The 20,699-nt window shown below is 40.4% G+C and overlaps 1 protein-coding gene across 2 annotated transcripts in view; it reads right to left on the reverse strand.

The window, feature by feature from the left end:
• The window catches only part of cpne5b (copine Vb), a gene marked incomplete at both ends in the record, with an annotated part of 90,360 nt that overhangs the window by 10,895 nt on the left and 58,766 nt on the right, over positions 1-20,699 (reverse strand). For both annotated transcript variants that reach the window (XM_079186632.1, XM_079186631.1), the window contains 7 exons: positions 646-692; positions 3,144-3,205; positions 3,922-3,975; positions 5,935-6,010; positions 6,199-6,240; positions 13,963-14,067; positions 15,248-15,351. In XM_079186632.1, the coding sequence (XP_079042758.1) occupies positions 646-692; positions 3,144-3,205; positions 3,922-3,975; positions 5,935-6,010; positions 6,199-6,240; positions 13,963-14,067; positions 15,248-15,351 (490 nt within the window). The remainder of the gene's footprint in view (positions 1-645; positions 693-3,143; positions 3,206-3,921; positions 3,976-5,934; positions 6,011-6,198; positions 6,241-13,962; positions 14,068-15,247; positions 15,352-20,699) is intronic.

Here is a 20,699-nt window from a genome sequence, read left to right on the forward strand (position 1 = left end):
CAATGGTATGACAATAAAAACAACTTCTGTTTGCTGCAGCCATGGATCTCAATTACCTTGATTCCTCTACGGTAGAGCTTTCACATTAAGTCTTCAGAGATGATGAATCATATCTTTAAATTCAGAAGTTTGTGACAATGAAGGCCAAACCATTGACAAACAGTGGGAGGAAACCCATTGTGAAGGTGATTGCTAAGCTATTATTATTAGCTGTTCGGGGGAGGAATTTTGTAATAATCGTTTGGGAAATTAACATTTTCGTCTAATAACTATGAGTCACACTAAAGAGCTCTTCTTTGCGGATAAACGTTTTAGAGCGCTGTGCGTTCAGGCATTATTAATGGCATAAGTAGTGTAATTAGTCTTAAGTGTGGTCCTTTCACGACAAGCTGATGTTTTTTACCCCACGTGCTTCATTTAATTCTTAGCTAAAATGCCTGCTATAACCTTTATTTAGAGTGTATTGACAGAGCATCTAGGAGGGCGAGATATCCAGGAAAGGCTATCACTTACAGCGACAATGTGTGTACAGTATGTGCACCGTCTGTTTGATCCTTAGATCGGACATGTCACAGTCAAAGAGCACTACTATCTATTCTTGCCTCCCCATCCACACACTCACACTTTGCTATTCGTATCACTCACCATTAGATGCTGTGAAATCGATGGCCACAGTGAAATTGATCTGTGTCCTACAAGAGGGATGGAGAGGAGCACATGGGGGAAAAAAATCAACAACAGAGACCAGCCAGCAATAATAACAAGCCAAGCCTCATTAAATGCTCTCTCTCACACACACACACACACACACACACACACACACACACACACACACACACACACACGCACACACACGTTTTCTGGTACGAGATAAGATGACACCTAAGAGGAAGGAACATCATACAAAAAAAGGCAACTATTTTTATTATCACATACTTTCAAACGCATCAATTATTTAATTGCCTTTTGTTTTTTCTTTATACGTTAAGACACAATATTGCAGTTGCTCAGTTTTCAAATAAGATTGCACTTTTCACTGTTTGTCACCTCCCTTGAGAAGGCGTAGTCTCCTTTGAGACATTGAGCTGGGTAACAAGCAATTGATGGAGCACTTAATATCAAATCGTAACCCAATTTTCTCTGCTGATGAAGCACTTGCCTCTCCTTGCTAATTTACGACATTGAGACAAGGCCTTTGGGGGCCTTAATGACAGCCTCCGATTATCTATGAGAGCCATCGAAGAGGAAGGCCAAAGAATAATAATACTGTAAAAGTGTCAGTGTGGTGTGGGGACAAAGAATATGCAACAGCCTGACCCTGCTAATCTTATCACTAATTACACTTAATTGGTTGTCACAAGATCACGTGAGAATTGCGGCATTACATATCACATGGAAATTCTTCTTGTCATGCGTTTGCTTCCGGTAAGCCAGAGCACGGACAAATCGGCGTCCTGTGAGGAGAAACTGGCGGGTGTGCGAGATGACGCACACAAAGTTTGTTCTAAACAACATTGGCAGCTGCCGAAGAAGTAAGCGTATACTACAACAGCGTCAGTTGTGTCTGAACGGCACTGAAGGCTTTTCTCGATGGAAAATAAGTTTTCTCTCTTCTACCAACTGGCTTCAGTAAGAGTTTAATTGACAGATTATTTTGAAAATTGCCAGGCCTTCTCAGATGGTTCTGTGTAACAAACCATGTGGCGAGTCCATGATCTGAATGAATTGACATCATGATTCTCTACGATTGTCTGGGAAAACATTTTCTTCTCTTACCAATGCAAATTATTGCTATTTGCAATATTGAATTTCTTGTAAAAGTGTCCTCAACCACCAAGCCACAAAGTGTGTGTGTTTGTGTGTGTGTGTGTGTGTGATGAATGTCAGTATTTAAAAAAGAAATCAATTCAAAGCTGACACATCTTTTGGAGACTCTTGCCATTCTGTCGAACCCCTCTAAAAAGAGCCTCACTGACACATCAAATTGTCTCCGCTGTCTTGTTAAGACTTTAACTGCTACTTTATTAACCTGATAGGAGTGCACTGAACCATAATCAGCGAAGAGAGATGGCCTCTGTCATTATAGTCCAAGCATAACATGCCCTCTCATTCCTTAAGCCTTCCATGGGCTGCGCCCTTGGAGACCAACTTTTGAGTTATTTGAATAGCCACATTTTTCTTGTCTTGAGTGGTTGTCAAATGAGACAAAACATCTGCCAGAGTTCCCTTTGCATCACGATGAAAGAAAGGTGAAGCAGGAAAGTGCTTTAACAGCTAGTGTAGAAATGTCATGTAGACATATCATGTGTTCTTTCTCAGATGTTAATGCTGCAAAGTGCTTGGTCAGTTTAAGTGACACACTTTCTCAACATTCATCCATTTACTAAAGAGCAGAGGGCTCCATATTTGCAAGAACCAACTATTCCTATTCAGTAAGTGCCAGAGTAATGAGAGGAGAGGGGGCAGACTGATAGGGATGATATTTTTGAAGCAAGGCCACTAAACCTTAAGGTTTTTGTATCATAGATCAGCTAAAGCCAGGAACTGTCTGTCTGAGGAATCCGTCACACTTGTCAGCTCTGCCACAGCTCATAAAACCCATGACAGCCTACCCGCTGTGATGGGACAGTGGAGATCAAAGCAGAGCCTAACCTGCCTGAAAGGCACCCTTCACCTGAGACATACTTGCTATTCCCATGTCAACCTCACGCTCTTAAACTAAACAGAGGTGGAAGGGTTGTACCTGCAGTGAAGACAGTTTAGCCTTGGCTGGCAAATTTATAATATATTTGGCACATTATTACTACAGACAGCACCTACTGTGAAATGTGTATATGGTGCCACTACATGAAAGATAAAGGGATAGAGATAAATGCAAGTTAAAGCAAATAAATGTAATCCTCAATACCCCATGAAATGGACAATTTAACTTCATGCAAGCAATCAGTTTTAATAGTGGCCACAAATAAAATCTGACCACTGCCTTGTCAAATCAACCCTAATTTCTCTCCCTAACTGATATACCATTGGCTTACACTTCAAAAGGAAATCTGCACTACTTTGTGTTTAACCGCAATGTTTGTTTATAACAGGAAATGCAAAGAGTTCTTTCTTTGAGTATGCAGAAAGTCATTCCAACTCACCCGCCTTTGATGTAATCTAAGAAAGTGAACTCTGACTCCACTGAGAACGAGAGCAGGGTCACCTGGAATTAAAGACAAGGAGAAACGTTTGATTAAACATGGTGGTAAGGATCTTTTCTTACTGAATTAATAAAAAAAAACTCCACAGAATGTTGTGGATCTGCACTTGACACTCAATTTAGTAAAAGATGAGAACCGTGTGGTTTCGGATGACGGATTCATTTACATTGCCAAAGGACACGTTTGAAGAGCAGATGAGATGCATTTGTAGGCATTACGTGCAGATGCTCACTCTGCTGTGGAAGTTGTGTGAAAATTGGTGTCTCAATTGGTCGTTTGTGTCGCTCAATCTGATCTTGCAGATATCACAGTATGTCCTTCGTATAGACCCTTCATCTTTTATTTTGTCCCACCAAAATACTTTACAGCTACATCTTCCATTATCACTATATAATGGATAGTGTGTTTGTGTAGGAAACGCAAATACACACTTATATGACTATTAAGTACGTTATTTAGCTTGAGCTGGATTTCAAAACTATAGCTGAATCAACAAAGCTTGTTTTTCTGCTTTTTACCAAATGTTTTAATTAATTGGCATGTATGTGAATTAATTATGAAATGTACGTCTCCTTTTTTCACAGCATAGAAAGCACAGATTGACGCCAAAACACGCGTGATAATTACAGAGGGATTCATTTAACAGAAGAGAAGTAGGTGTAAACCAGAAAAAAGAGACACAGTCTCAGTCCTGGTTTGCTGCTGGAGCCATACTTACTGTTCCAGAGTTGGCATATTTCTTTTTCTTCATTTTCTTCTTGGTATTAATCACCTAAAAAACAAGAGGTACAGGTATTCTAAAATGAAGATATTTTGGCCAAAATTCACCAAAAAAAAGCGTAGAATAAACATTGTGGCTTTTAAGCAAAAATATAACATAACCATATAGTATTTTACATGATTATTTAATATACAAGATAGGCACTATTCACATAAAATACAAATACTATATCTACACCCACCGTATATAGGTGTGTAAATCAGTGTCCGTAATACAATATTTGAAATATTTTAAGTTTTTGCCAAAAATGGTTACAAACATCATACAATAAACAAGTATTTAAAATATGTATTTAAATAACCAAACCTAATAACTTAACAGGTATGTCAAAAAACTATTGTTCATCTTAAAAAAAATCTGTCAATTTTCCCAAGCTACTCAGAAACAAACAGTCAACCTCAATCATCCAATCGAAATACTGCATTACTAGCTTATTATTATTATTATAAAACTCCCTATAATTTATTGTTCGCTGGATTCTGCTGGTAAGTATGTATTTTTACTCATTAAAGGTAGTTATCAAGCCGTGGGCGGAGATACTCAGATGGGGGGCGGTCTATTCTAATGAGCCTGCATGTGACATTGGAAAGGGAACTGAATCTGAAAGGCTTGTTCAATAACATGTTTTCTAGCAGCCCACAAAAACTGACTGTGTGACTGACTGGGTTGGTAGGCACACCCCAAATGTTTGTGCATAAGCACTGACAAAGTGAATGATATGACCCCTTCAAGGAACGTGAGAAGGTGAGGTTGTGTGTTAGGGGAAGTTGTAGCTCATGTAAGAAAATAGAAACACTTCACCTTAAATATCTTCTACACGTCAATCACACAATTACAGGGGACAAGTTTGGACATTCAAACACAAACCTGAGGCAACAAGAATCAATGGATGAGACAGGCTTAAGCTGCAAGATTTACATTTACTGTACCGGTATTCCCCCAGCCCCAGAACAAGAGAGAAATGTCAATTCGGAGACCAAAGACGTCTCAGCTCATTACCTCGATCCTCTATGGCTGCTAGGCATGAAAGTGACAGCCCCTAATTTAACATGGAGGGATGGCAATTTGTCTGACACACTGAACAATCTGCTGATGCAAAAACTAAAGGGCCTTTCAGTCTCACTGGGAGGTAGAGAGGAATCAAGAGTAGCGTATAATGGAGCTGACATCCAAAAGACAGGTATTTGTCCTTCGGCTGGAGGCCACCACAGAAGCCTAAAGCAATTGACATGTCCGCTTTTATGGTGAGATTTTGACTTTCAAACGTTTTTATTTTTGCTTTTAACAAAGGTTTATGTTCAATGGTAGCCTTCATTCTCAATCTAACAGTAGCATATTTCACATAAATTAACTCAATTCTGCTCTTGACAAATAAATTGTGATTTTACACAGGACACATCTGTCATTTCCAGACCTTGCCCATCACCCTTGGATTCTGGGACCAGAGTTGGATTTGTAATTTGCATACAAAGCTGTATTGTGTGCTGTTAAGGGACATGTTAAGCTATCCCATGAGAAGTACTGAGAAATAGCTATTATAGCATTAAATCCCCGGATTGTTTTTCCATTTATCCTGTTTCACACTGCTGCAAATAGCTCCTTTTCCTTGTGTGTCAGTGTGCAGGTCATTATCGTTTCTAATAAATCTAATAACAAAAAAGGATTTGTGCAGAAGAAATATTTAATTGGATGTATAACCATGAATGAATTAGGAATGTAGGGAAGAACTTTTACGTGACGTTTTTTGTAACTGTTGAATAAATGCATTGGTTTGCCGCAGGGTTAGAAGATGGAGAGGAATGTGCTAGAGTAATGGAAAACAGTGCAGCAGTAATGTCAGAGATAGAAATGTCACTCGTGTCAGAAATGGGATCCAAGACGAGGCACTGCGTGGAGAGACTCCAGATCTCAGGAGCCAACAGACAACGTGAAAGCACTGGCATTACTCACCTCGTAGACATTAAACTGGCTCTGCCCTCGAGCTAGCTCTCGGTAGCTGGTTGTATAATCCCCAATGAAGTCATGGCTGGGAAAAGGAATAAAAGGAGACAACACCAATGAGTAGGAAAAAAATTACAGGTACAAATAACAGGAAAGATGTCAGGGACGAAATAGAACTTTGTGACAGGAAATGATCGGTTCCTATGGTAAATATTTCTGAAAACAGTAAACTTGGCCTACGTTTGAGTTAATTCTTTTTGCAATCACACTCACCTGCCATCCCTATCCCAATCGTACACCTCCACCTTGATAGTTCTGGTAAAAATAACAAAACACACACACAAACGCACACAATCAGGTTAGATTTTAAAGCAGCATGGCAGATGGTAAACAATCCTACAACAAGGTCTATTCAGTAGCTCGTTCTGGAGCTTTCAATTACACCAGTCAAGCATGGATGTGCCATCCATCAAAAATAAACTAATTCAAACAGGGATGGGCAGAAAATAATCTGAGACGATGTCTGTCTGCTTCAAAATGATCCCTCCACAGCTTTAGTAGAGGTCAAATGGTACCTCTTCAATATTGTTTGACATTCGTTGACGCGCTTGATGTAGGAATGTTGTCTTAAAAGATAGAAATTAAAAGAAAAACATACTTTGGGCGTTTCATTTCAAACACGAGGCCAACATGTAACATTGTCAGATAATTTAGGGAATACAGTGCATGTCTGATTAGGTGCCACAGTACCATCCTGCTGGGCGAAATGAACCTCTTTCCTCAGCAACAACTTCATTAGCTGCATTAAAGCTTTTATAATTAACAAAGACAGGAGACAGCAGCCACAGTGTGTTTTTGTTTGATGCCAACCCTTTGAGCCTTGGAGTTTTCAGTGCCCAATACATAAGGGTCAATTTCATTATTGAGTGGTACAAGGAAAAAAACATTGGGGATGTTTATTTATGTATTTACCTAAAAGAGGTTGTTGTTCAGTTTGGTGTTTGAATGACTGAATGATTCAATGGTTTCCCTGGATCCCAAAGCTGCTACGTGGAACTTTCATTATGTGTTCATTTTGATGGTCCCCATGGACGAAGGCGGTAGTTTTTCTGAGCAACAGATTCCTTTTAGAAAACCTCTCATTAACTGTCTGTCTGTCCAGCTCAGTCCTGGTTCTGGTTCTCTCGTGCCTCCCCTTCCCTCCAGCGGGCCTAGCGATACGACCTGGGCCTCCAGCAGCGTACTGTCGGAGTCGGGCACCCAGCGGAGCATTGCTCCTGGCCAGAGGAGCCGCTGTTGTTGAGCCACTGTAGGTGAAAGGCAGCAGCGTCTGGGGTGGGCTGGTAGCTGCTAGAGGCCCCCTGCTGGAGCGCTAGAGTCTAAGCTGGAGGAGTTTCTGGTGAACCTGCATGATTTCGTCTGATTTTGCACAGAATCCGACCCGGTGGCACCGATGACAAGCATTAAGATTAACTATATAAAAATAGCCAATATGTTCGCTGAATGTCTCATTTACTTACAGTATGTAGGTCATATTATAGAGCCATCAGTATGAAATTGAGATTGAAATTTCATAACCTGTTAAAAGTTCCCTCACAGTCATTTTAAGTAATTATCGTTCTATTTAAAAACATAGCTGTTTTTAAGTATTATACTGGAGCTCAGTGATATCGTTTCATTTAAAAGTAAGTGTTTTGAATTGGTGCCATGGGAACCCTGTAATCAATTAAAATTGATGTCACTTGGTTTTCAAACGGGGATATTTGCCAGCTTTAGAAAAGGCTGAGCAGCTGGTTGCACATTAAAAGAGAAAAAGTCAACTTGTGTAACTCGTAGCTTGCAAACTGCAGCACGTGTTATCTTCCACCCTTCACAAGAACATCAGAAAAAAGGACACTGATGACATTTTGCACAACTGCAGCTGAAACAATGTCCCTGCAGAGTGCAGAATCTTTTTTTTTTTGCCACTTTCACTCCTGAGTCACATTGATCTCATCCCCATGTCTCCCCTCTCCTCCCCACCTCGTCTTTCACAAGTACTGACACCAGCCCAGATCCAAAGAACATGGAAGCAAGCGGCACATCAGAGACTCTTTCCCCGTCAGAGGAAATGAAAGATGCCTGAAATAAGCCCAACTTCCTTTCTGCCACCTGTCATTCTGTGGTAACAGTTTCTTCTTTTGAGGTTATCTTCAAGGCTGTGAGAGAAAAAATGCGCAGGTGGAGGAAACATGATGCTTCTCTTCCAGCGTGGAAACAGAGGGAATAGGTATATGGATGCAGAAAGCCAGTTTTCCCTTACCGTGACCAATCCATCTGCAGTGCAAGTGGTTTGGTAATCAAAGTACCAGGAAGCTGTCATCGTACCGACTCAAGCATGTACCATCATTTTATTTCATATCCTTACTTACAGCTACATCAAAGGACTCAGATAATTGAGTGGCCCCTTGAATTCTCAGAACAATATACACTCCAAAGCTAATCTGCCACAGATATCCTCAGCTACTATTCTATGGCACCTTTAATAAACATGACTCATCTTCCGTAATGGAGCCGCATATAATTAAGGGGGAAAAGGAGACTGCATTTGACACGGAACAATTTTTCAGCTCCAATGACGGATCTCTTTGATCTTTTGCCAGAGACGGAAATAGACTACGCTTGAGTCTCCCGAGCTGGCATGTTATCGAGAAAGAATTGATCCTTGTTTTTAATGAATTATCGGCATATAGGAAAACATACCTTACGTACCACCTACACAGAAGAAACAGCATAGAGGTGGGTTTGAAGGATGTATACATACAGTAAAGAGATGAATCATGGAAATTTTGATTTCTGTTATTCAACAATTTGGAAGCACTTATAATTTTCCTGCTCTTTCTTCACACTCCCTCCTTAACTTACTCGTCTGGAAGAGAGCCTTTGATGTATTGGATTTCTGTTTTTTCTTTGGTTACACTGCAAGTATATCTGCCTTTGCTGCCTCCTTCATTTCTCCTCCTGTCCTCCTCCCTTATCCCTTTCCCTACTTTGCTTTCCTTCCTTCTAGTTTCCTCTTCTTTGCCAAAATGTAGTCTTCCAGAGGTGTGTGTGTGGTGTGTGTGGTGTGGTGTGTGGTGTCTGTGTGTGTGTGTGTGTGTGTGTGTGTGTGTGTGTTTGTGTGTGTGTGTGTGTGTGTGTGGAGAGATGGATTTTGCTCGCTGTCACTAGAGACTCAACTGGATCCTGCTACTTGAAGGACAGTCTGCCTAATCAGTGCGCCACCCAGTCGCCAGCCAACACAGTTGGAAGGTGGAGTGTTTTTTTATCCTTGACTGTGTTTGCAAGATATTCTAAAAGGTTATCAACAGATTACTGATTAAAATATGGTAGACAGATAGCCTTTGGCGAATCTGGCGATAATTCAGATCTGGGATTTATGGGTGTTGTTTCTAACAAGCAACACTTCACTATTGACAGATTTTATACGGCAACAATTGTGCTCGGTCCAGTAGCCTTTAGCCTTTGTTCAGTGTTGCTGCACATTGTTATGGATGTTTCCTTCGTCGCAGAAGGAAAAAAAAATTATATTATACAGATACAATCTTAAATGTATATCCTTACTCTTTGGGATATTTGTATGTGCAGTGAGTGTTAAATTAGGCTGTAACTAGGCTTCACTTAACTAAAAGAGGAGAGCATACCTTTATTCCAATATGACAATATGATTATTATGGGAATAATATTGTTCTTGATGGTGTGGAACATTGTCTTGTAAAATTGTCAAGCAATTGTATTTAATAGGAATTGGCCATGCCTCAGGATCGATAGATTGGTCATACGCATAGCGTTTGGATAGCTGTTTTGTTTTTTATTTGCTTATAAAGCAGTAGTCCAGTCAGACCAGCACCACACCTAAATCATTGCTGTCAAAGAAACGTTTTATTTTTTTTTATTTTTTTGGATGCCCGTCCTTGTTTTTGTAACAGCACTTTACTTCACGCACAAAAAACTGAACATGCAGCGCTTCACTGACCTTAAACAAATGTGAATGGACAAGGCAGACGGTCTGCCAAAATGCAGAGTGCAGCTGTCAATGAGATCTCTACAGTCAGTTCCATCCACATCCCATGTGTACCATCCTCTGACTTGAGAGTTTGAAAAAGAGTTTCTTTAGAGTAGTTCCATATATACTGGTCTAAAGTGCCTCCCACATAATGAAAGGACTAAAATCTAAAATGGATCCCACATTTGTAGCCTATAAGAGTTAATTGCATTTTGCTCCAGCAGGAAGAATAGAGTGCAGCACTATTTACAGGTGTTCCAGTGCTTATTGTCGACCGAGAGAGACTTATCGAGTTAGAGAACAGTAAATCAGCAGTAGGTCTCACTCTCAACTCTCAACAAGACAGAGGTGCTTTGATGCCTTTCCAACATGTGCTGGCGTGAGAGAGAGTATAGAGTGAGTACCAACTCAGATAACGAGTAGTCACTGCCTCTCCACCGAGATACAACAGCAATAAACATACCAATGTTCCACAAGTCATCTGCATGTTGTGCAACTCTTGGTATTTTTTACTTTATTAAATACTTTCTGTATTTATTCAACCGTTTTTTAGACATGGTGCTCCATTTGAGTTTTAAGGTCTCTTTTTCAAAGGGGTCCTGGCCAAGATGGCAGCATACAATATTCACTTATAAAAGTGCATAAAAGCACACATAAAAGACTAAAGATTAAAAATCTTTTTTTGAAAAAGGCTTCATCAAGTTGGCAGTGTCATTCAGTACCAGGACACATACAGTCAGTGTTAAAACAGTTCTTAATCACACATTTCTAATATAAGAGAGAGTTTAAAGCGTTTCTGTAGCTCACACCAAGATTATGGTGCAAAAACTCTAAAAGCGCCTCAAGAAATGATGTTCAGAACTTGTCCACATCATCAAAGGTTGTAGCTACTGATAGTTTTGGGAGTCACCAGAGAACATATGGGGGCAGTTTGTGCAATATGGCCTTCAGAAAAATGTACTAATGTACCCTAACGATAAGGAGGACAAACCAACTTTCACAAACAAACTGGACCTTCTGCAGACTTCCAGACCGACTTCGCTTAATTATTTCTAATCTGTTTGTTATGATCTGCAAAGTTAGTTAGGGGTTGGTTTTCATCCATCTACAACATTTTAGGGTTTAATAGGAACGATAACGTTAGCAGTATTGAACTCAACTCTTCACATCAACCATACTTTTTATGCAATGTAAACTTTGTATCTTGCATATTAAGTTGTCTACCAATACAGTTAAGAACCACTTAGAAAAATACTTCAATTCATATCCATGGAAGCAATCAAGGTCTTAAGTTACGTCTTATAGCGCTTTTTTTTTCTTGACATAATGATGGAGAGCATGTCACAATATGTGTGAGAGGAGTCTGTGAGAGTGGAAATGGGTGCTGCAGTGGACCAAGAGGACAAAAAGAAACAATGTTGGTGCACGGCTGTCTTAGCTCTCTAATTTGTTTGAACATAGACTTTTGATTTATGTAACATAAATTGGTCTGAACTGATTAAATATATATTTTTAGCACTTTTCCAATCACTGAAAGCGCTCCATCAGTTGATGGATGTAAATAATAATTACATACATAAAAAAAAAACTGACAGCTTGGATGATAATGTGCCATCGCAGAGGTTGAAAAAAAAAAATCTATTTAATAGTGGGTCCTAAGACATATATAATTAAAAAGAGACACAGACAGATCTTCCCACTCCCTGCAAACACAAAAAAACACAGACGCAAAGTTTATACCTCACCCACGCACAAGTATAAAACCTGTTTATAGCGTTGTCTTGTTGATATTTCAAGACTTTTCAGCTCGTGGCTTGTCACTTCATATTATACTAAGATGTGTGTGTGTGTGTGTGTGTGTGTGTGTGTGTGTGTGTGTGTGTGTGTGTGTGTGTGTGTGTGTGTGTGTGTGTGTGTGCGCTCACAAGTTATGGCACAGGAAAGAAGTGTATTTGATGCCCTGCTCAGTTCCTTGTGCATGATTGGCTCTGACTGGACAGTGACCCCTTCTTGAGCTTGCGTGTGATTGGCTGGCTCACTCAAATTCAGCTTATTTTTCCCAAGTATCAAATACTTCTTGGGACAACCCTATCAATATTCCTGTTCTCGCCTGTCTGTTTGGGAATTCTCTCAGCTTTCTGAGCACACACCAGGATCTCAGCACCGTCAGTAATTAGGGTTTGACTGCATACAAAGACGATAGGACAGACACCTTTGTGGGAGAGATGAGAGAAGGGGGAGAGGCAGGAAAAATACACGGTATGCCACATGAAATATTTCCCCTCACATCAGTAATCTGTCTGTCATTCCTTTTTCATCTTCCCTCACAGCTCCGTCATGATTTAGCTTGTTTTCTTCCAAGCACTGTGTTTTAAATTAGAGGCAGGCAGATAAGCTGAGGGAGAACTGAATTCAAATCCCCTCTGACACAACATGTCTACATTAATTATGTGGCAACTGGGAAGAGCAAACCCCTTATTATTTTCAAATATTTATTCAGTAATTTGATCAGAGTTTTCTAAGTATAAAAGCAAAGCAATAATAAATAGACCAAATGATAGGCTTCTAAGGGTATTAAATGTTTTTGCTGCCATATTCCCTCATATCATCTTTTTTCTAATATTGTTTGTTTTGCGCCGCAAACAGCGGGTCCTTTTTTCATTCCGAGGTAGACACCAGCAGGCTTCTCGTGTCTGGCCTGCAGCCTTCGATTTTGCTGAAATGAAAACTGTCAGAAGTAGCTAGTTAACTAAGCTAACTATAGCTCCATGAGACGGTTGATATCGCTGTCTCCAACTGATTCATTTTAAAAGGACAATCTTTTCAACGGGTTTTAAAGATGTAATGCTTGGCTACAGATTATATAACACTAAAGACTGAGGCTAAAGCTCCAGTTTAAAAGTCAGCATCCTCATCAGTTGATGATCTATGTAAATGGTGATGAACATTGTTCTTATCGTTTCCATGAAGAGCTTGTTAGTACTAACTTCATAGATGACAGGGAAACATATTTTTATCTGGATTACGGTTGCTGTTTTAAACTGTGTAAATTGAAACAACACAACACATAAACAACGCCACAAAACTACTTTTTCAGGTTCAGTAAAAGACATCATGGTTTGATGTAAAATTACTATGAAATTGAAATGAAATAAAACAAAAACGCCACAAAAGCACTGGGTTAGGTTAAGGCAACAACACTACTTGTTTACAGTATGTATAGGCAACAGAACTACTACTTGGTTATGTTAGGGCAGATAATCTGAGGCACAAACAGCAGTTTCCTGGGAGAAAGCCCTGTGTTTTTGTTCAACACATCCACCATTCTGGCTTCCCCTCTTTGCAGACTTCCGCAGACTCATTTGAAATGTATTTGTGATTCTTCAAAAGCGAATGTAATTTTTTGGAGACATGGCTATCTGGACATGCCAACGTTTATGGCCTATAACTAATTGTAAGTGTTATAATAGTACATTTATGTGGCTCAGACATTATATCTGAGGAGAACAGTGTTAATAACAGAAACACTACAAGGAGGTCATTGGCGATTAGAGAGGCTCATTGCGCCTGACTCGTACTTCTCTAGCAAAGATCGATACTAAGGGATGTCCTAAGCGCACAGTAGCAGAAATAATGTGACAGTAGAAAGAATTGGAGGCTTAACACTGCACCATGTTGAATTGATTTCCGCTGGTTAAACTTATTGTCGCACAGGGTGTAGTCATGCCTGCCATCATTATGCAGTTTGTCAGTCAGAGCAACTTTCATTAGAGCCATGAAGGCAGTTGATAGATTAAGCCAACAGAAACCAATGAAGGGAGAACATGTCAATGAGTTCAACATTGTAACATTCAAGGTGTGTGCAAGTTTACCTCTGTGTGTGTGTGTGTGATAAGGTAAATATTGAGGGGATCAATGCATCAGCAGTGAAAAGGCAACCAGCAGCTGTGGGGATCAGAAGGTGTAAAGAACAGGCGGAGGTTGTTTTGTACCTGTCGTAGTCTCCATTGCAGAGCGCTCGTACTGGGATGGGGAAAGGCTGCCACACTGGATTTAATGTGTTCTTCACCACCTCTGTTTTATGGCAGATAGTAAACCTAGAGGAGGAGGGAAGTTAGGAAACAATATGGTCAAAAAGAGGCAGAGAAAAGAAGCATATTAATATTTGTTAATTACACAAGCCAGGTAGAGAGATAAATATGCAAACAAGGGGAGGATCAGGTAACTGAAGAGACGGAGGTAACAGGAAAGACAATGTCAAATTCTACAGTGACGGGCGAGATGCTTTAAATAGGGCTGTACCCAGCTTTGTTTACCGCTTGGCCTGTCTCCCAGCTATATTGGGTTTTGGACCACAGAGAATAATTTGATATTTCAGTCTGGCTTTTAAATCCTTTCCCTTGACCTCAAGTATGACAATGATATGTAAATAGATTTCTCTGATATCCAAAATGCTTTGCAGAGTAGAGCCACGTAAATTCCTATCAAATACCCCCCAAATACCCTCTCGAAAAGCAACAAGGCAATACCTTGGATTACTTGTGCTCCACAAAGCGCCTTGAGCCTTTTAAAACTGTGTTAGTCCTTTAGCTGCACAGGCCTCTAATTTGTAACCCCCTCTGGCACCAACACCAGATACTTGTAGGATATTTGTGGGTATCCATTTCCCACCCTGTTATAAAAAAAATACTGAGAAAAGCTGCAAGATGGCTAATGAAGCACTTGCTAAAGAATCTCCGGATAGATAGGGCTGACGCTGCCACGACTGCACAGCCCCTTGGGGAGGCTGAGCAGCACTCTGGGAAGGCGTGAGGAAACAGGGGAGTGCACCAGTATGTGACAGCGCTTTTCCTACGGATGGAAAATGCAGATGGTGTTTTGTTATTCTTGCTTTTATGCTTTTAAATTTAAAGGTGTTTTTTTTTTTTTTGCTACATTAATTGCCTCTCTTTCCTTTTTTCGCTCTCCTTGAGTCATTTAAGAAAGGCATAGTCGTGGGAGTTGTGTTGTGATGTGAACAGAATAAATGCCTCTGTATGCAGCCTCTTAAGTTGTGCATGCCTCAGTAACCACTGCAGCTCTATTCTCATACTCTACATATACTTATCATCCCTCTCTACTGTATCTCCTCTAATGATACCCCTCTTTTTGCCTCCCACTCTTCCCCAGATAATTTCCATTCCACATTGTTTCTGTAACTTTTATGATATTAGGATGCCAGCACTTGCAGCTGCCTTTCGAAACAATTGAAAAAACGAAATCACATCAGGCACTCACGTTCCGTCCTCGTTGCTTCTATAGAAGACCATGAAAGGGTCCGACTTGCCAAAGAAGTCCTTCTTGTCTAGCTTGTTGGCACAGAACTGCATTGTGGCGCTGTCCTGCAGGGATGCATGGAGATGTGGGGAGAGAAGTGTGAGATAGGGTTGGGGGAGGGTATGTCATAACTTCTTCATGATAAAAGAATGTACGGTATTATTTATGTGGCCTATTTTGCTCTTCTTCCCAGCTTATAGTGGGACAGCAGATGGAGGAAGCTTCCTGTGCATCACACAATAGGATAGTGTGTACTGCATGAATACTGTAATCTGTTATGCGTGTATGAGTGCGTGTTTATCCTAATTTGTATTCCTTGGCACATTGTGAATCTTGTCACAAGGTAACGCAAAATGTTCAAAGTTAAGGACCATAACTGCTAATGAACATGATGAAGTAGAAGACCTAATGAATGTTCAGTTGCCTGATTATTTCAAACTCTTTTTTTGTCAACATGTCACATCACAGCCATCACGTTTCACCAGCTAACTGCTGGAGATGAGGACAATTAGTTTCAGCAGGGGTGTAAGACTAGTAGGACTGCATGTCCTGCCAAGTAGATGCTCACACACAAGCACACAGCGAGTGTTCAACAACACCTCATACGAATACCCACACATGTATACACAGCTACCGGAAAACTCAAAGAGCGGTTCGGAGAACTATTTTATGAATCACGTTACACAAAGGAAGAATGCTCCTTTCTCATTTGTATGAGGATGTACATATATGACTTCATTGTTTTAGTCTGTGTAGTGTGAATGTCACCTGCTTCCACTCTATGAACTGCTGGCAGTGAGCCTACCATACACTCTAGCTTTATCTATAACCATGTGTTCAAGTATGCACGCATTGTAATACCGAACCAATGGTACTGTGACCACCCACCTGCTAACATTAGTGCCAGCTGCTTTCCAAGTCTAATTCCAGCATGAGTAATAGTCATCAAGCTAACTTCTTCTGATATCTGTCACAACATCTGGAAAGCATCACATGCTTCAAGTATATTTCAGCCTCAGAGAAACATCAAACTCAAAGCACAGTTTCTGCTTCGGGCTTTGTATTTTCATTTTATTTTTGCTTCTTGTTTCAACTAAACACCCGATGATAAACTTAATGTTGTTCTCATAATGTAGGTAAAATATCATAGAACCTGAGATTACCTCTTGTTTTATTCCACTCATTCGTCTTCTTTGTGAAAATATCAACCGCTGGCAGTTTGGTCAGAAATGCGGTTGTTCAACGTATCCTTATATAATGGTGTGTATGATATGTGCGGTCTTACTTATTCGTTCATGATCACATCCATAACATACAAAATGACTTTGTGGGATACCTACGAATTACAGCTCATTATTTTTCGTAGGTTTCGCAACGAATGCTGGATGAGATTAACTCCAAATCTCCAGAATTCTTTTCATTTCCAAACATTTAGTCTTCAGCCCTGACTGATGCCGACTCAAGTGACAATTTATTTACAACCAAAGACTTCTTAAATTCAGTTTTTGAAAGCATAGGCAAGCAGCCTTTACAATCTTTTAACGTAGGCCTAGCTTATCATTGTGTTTTCCTTTGAGAACAGCATGCTGCTTCTCTGCTACTCAGAAAATGCTCCTTACGTGAACACATTCAATCAGAACTATACGTTTTGCTCTAATCACATGGATTCCCAAAATATAAACCACATGATTGCAGTTACAAACGGCAGATCCTATTTTTCACATTTAACCACTAGAATTTGATTGTACCATTTCCATGAGCTTGGCAACAATTAATCAGTCAACAAGATTCTTTACGCACAGTGGTGTATTTATATGAAGAATTAATTGTCTCTGAAGGTGACCCTTGGTTTGAAAATATGAACTAACAAAGACCATAACAATGTTTTATATTTACCTTCAAATAAATCAGAGGCCAGCAACAGATGCTGGGACATTAATATCGCTGCAAACCAACTCATTCTCCTTCGTACGCCCTCTTTCTCACACAAATAAGCCTGATAGTGCATTTTCTCCCCCAGTTGTTTATTATGAAATGTAGCGCTTTCAACAACCCCAAATATAAATCACTTGGCTGCTGTTGAGGCTTGTACTACTTGTTTACTATTACCCCTCGCTGTTCTTGGCTCTCCTTGTGTGGTGGGAGTGCAGGGAAGGGGCGTATGGACCGTGGCTAATCTCTGAAACACAGTGGGTTCATTACAGTACGTTGAAATGCTACAACAGTAGATTGCGGTTGCTTTCAGGGCTCGAGGCCGTACACTGGGTAGCCATGGTGCCACTAATGATAGCTTAATAGCTTTTTAATGTTGCAGCTTGCACCTTGTGTGCTGGCTGAGGGCCGCGTGGCCAATCAGCAAGAGAATGTGTGCGAGGTTGTGAGCGTTACAGACTGTGTGAGAGAGCGAGAGCAGGAGTGTTGCTGTGCACATGTTCCGATGCCCATTTAAATTCCTGTATGCATCTAACCACAGGGTCCTCGCCGTGTCTTTATCGCACACAGCCAGGCACCACGCAGCACACACTTCCCTCTGACACACTCATGATCACATCCACTCCACGCCGGCAGCTAGAGCAACTTTATCTGTATTCCTGCTCTCACCCCGAGGACAGACACACACACACACACACACACACACACACACACACACACACACCACATGTCTGCCGTTTGACCCATCCCTCCTACATATAGACTCAACCCGTTTCATTCTCTTAAAAATACTCTTTTGCTCCTGTGGAATGTTAGCAGTCATGATTGACACACAAGCAGTTGAATACTTATGTCGGCTGAATATGCAACAGTATAAATAATTGATGTGGCAACAGATTTAATTTCTGTAGCTTTCTGCCTTCTATCCCTGGATACTGTGTTTATTTTCAACAAGTACCTAACTTCAACTGGTACTGGCTGTGACAGTGTAGTCTCTATACACATGAAGTGTTCAAGCTTACAATTTAGTGTTCTGGATTGCAGCACCTATAAGTAAAAAATAACATCTGAAGATGCCTATTGTGAATGTCTTCTCCCTGCACCGAATAAAAGATATTTAAGAAACATCCCAGCTCCATTTTTTCCTGGGGCTCAACTATCTACAGATTGAGGTATACATCACTCCCCAGTGTAAAATATAGTGCAGTAAAGTAGATCACAGCATCTTCATTCACTCACATATTAGAATCATCTCGGTTTTCCTGTCTAATAAAACATAAAAGGTGGGATGATTAAACCATCCTGCAGAAGATAGTGAACACGTGCAGTGGAAGAAACACGTTTTTTTTGTTGCTATTCTGATATTCTGCGATTCAGGTGTTGATAAATGTCTAATCACGGCCAGAAGACTGCATGAAGTTTAGCAAGTATAACAGCATGTGCTCACTGGTATTAACTGTAGATGGTGACACGTACTACTGCAGAACACAGGAAGACTGTTGCATGGCCCCATGGTTGGCTCTATAGGAATCAAGTGAACTTGCTGATCAAGTTGCTCACAAAGTAAACGCCCGTTTCGATATTAAAAGAAGTTACAATTTGGCAATATTTCTGCTCTGAGGGACGACACACCAGAGAATCTCTGTGGAGCTAATAGGCACATAAAAGCGTTTATGGTGATGGAATGTGTTGAGGGTATTAAATATTCATCTGCTCCTGCCTCATTAAGGTTCTATGGCACGAACACAGACTCTTGCAAAGGTCTGTGATCAACAGCCATTTGCTAATATGGAGTGAATCAGAGTATCAATATTTAAAGAGGGGGGGAAAGGCTGGATAGAGACACGTCCACACCCTCAGAGGAGTAATGAAGGAATGTTTGTGACAGAGTAGTGTGAGAGTTATAGGTGCACCAATTAATACAGAAGAAATGCGGAGCAAAAAACAGGAGAAGTAGTAAAAGTATAGCGTAAGGGCCAAACCAGTGCATTTACATTGGAATCACATAAGCATGAGTTAGTGTGAGTCAGTGTGTTTCTGTCTCTTGGGGGCTAAATGTGGAAAAAAGAAATACGGCATGTGCATCCTTTTTTTTTACGTGTGTTTCTACAAATTGGTAATTCCTTGCCTGGGTGAGCTTCCCCCGTTTCTTGCCTGATTTAAAGCCACAGGATATGAAATCTGTGATTCATGTTGTCTTGTAGCATTTAATGAGGATTGCCAAACAGAATACGTGAGTCGAATAGAGTGTCAGCGATTTCTGCTTCCCACCCGCATCTTCTAATCGCTCCACTCCCAGCTGCTCCAGGTTTTCCATTTTCTACATTTGATATTTCATTTATTCCTCGCTCTAAAGGAAAACTGGTTCCAGGTTGCTCCGTAGCAAATGCGGTGAACGCTGCCTTCAAGATCTATTGCAGAATGCCAAGTGACATTTTGAGGCATCAAAGAAGGCAGTGAATGGAAGCACAGAAAGTAAGGCCAACAGACGTTGATCTGTCGTAGGAAATTTGCTTCAGGAGAAAATGAGAATGTTTCATCAACTTTGTTGTATTTTTGATGACATAAATGTGCAATCAAAGGATCAAAAAAGGGCCCGCAAGAAAGAAGGGCTAAAAACTGGTGTTCCTGTCACAGACACTCAACACATTTATGCTGTCAGTCGAGGGACATCTCCACTGGTTGTTTGTGACCGAAAGAAAAACAAAATTTGTGCGAATAAAAAAAAATGAAAACCCCCTTGGGGTTATACCAGCTTGTTCGTGTGATGGAGCTTTATCCTGAAGAGAGAGGGAACACAGAGAGACGCTCCAAGCAGAATCACACTGCTCTGCTCACACACCCTGTTGCAAATATGTCAGAGAAAATGCAATAATGCAGCATTATTACTCTAAGGTGGCCCAAAGTAGGCAGTCAATAGTGCCATGAAATTTAATAAATTATGAGATGCTGTTATCATTAGACTTAACTATAAGATTGTATCTTCTGCTATAGCAACAACATTTACACAACATTTTTACTTGTCCACTCTTCAAGTTGTATTTGTCAGACATCCTGCAGGATCAGGGTTTTACTGTTGCAGCTGCTTAAGCCCCCCCCCCCCCCCCACAAAAAAAATGTTATATTTGCAATGAGCCGTAGCCACCCCCGGAAATGTGTTGCTTCTGATGTGTTGATAGTTTTGCAAGTGGGAGTTAATCAAATTCATGTAACCCAATATTTTGGTGGTAAAGTGTTTGGATAGCTGCCCCTAACTTTTAATAACCACCACATAGTTGGAGAAATGTTTTGATATACTTGATTACTAATAATATTATTACTTTACTGCACGCCTCATAAACTTGATCAAACTTGGGAGAGCAATCTTTTCCTAATTACCAGTTCCGTTCCTCAAGCTCTCATGGTATTTGTCCATATGGTTCACATTTATCAAAATCAAACTGTTGTGGAAATCAGTTCATGCTAAATGATCGGAAAGATT

The sequence above is a fragment of the Pholis gunnellus genome, assembly GCF_910591455.1.
Source record: "Pholis gunnellus genome assembly, chromosome: 3".
Taxonomy (NCBI): Eukaryota; Metazoa; Chordata; class Actinopteri; order Perciformes; family Pholidae; genus Pholis; species Pholis gunnellus.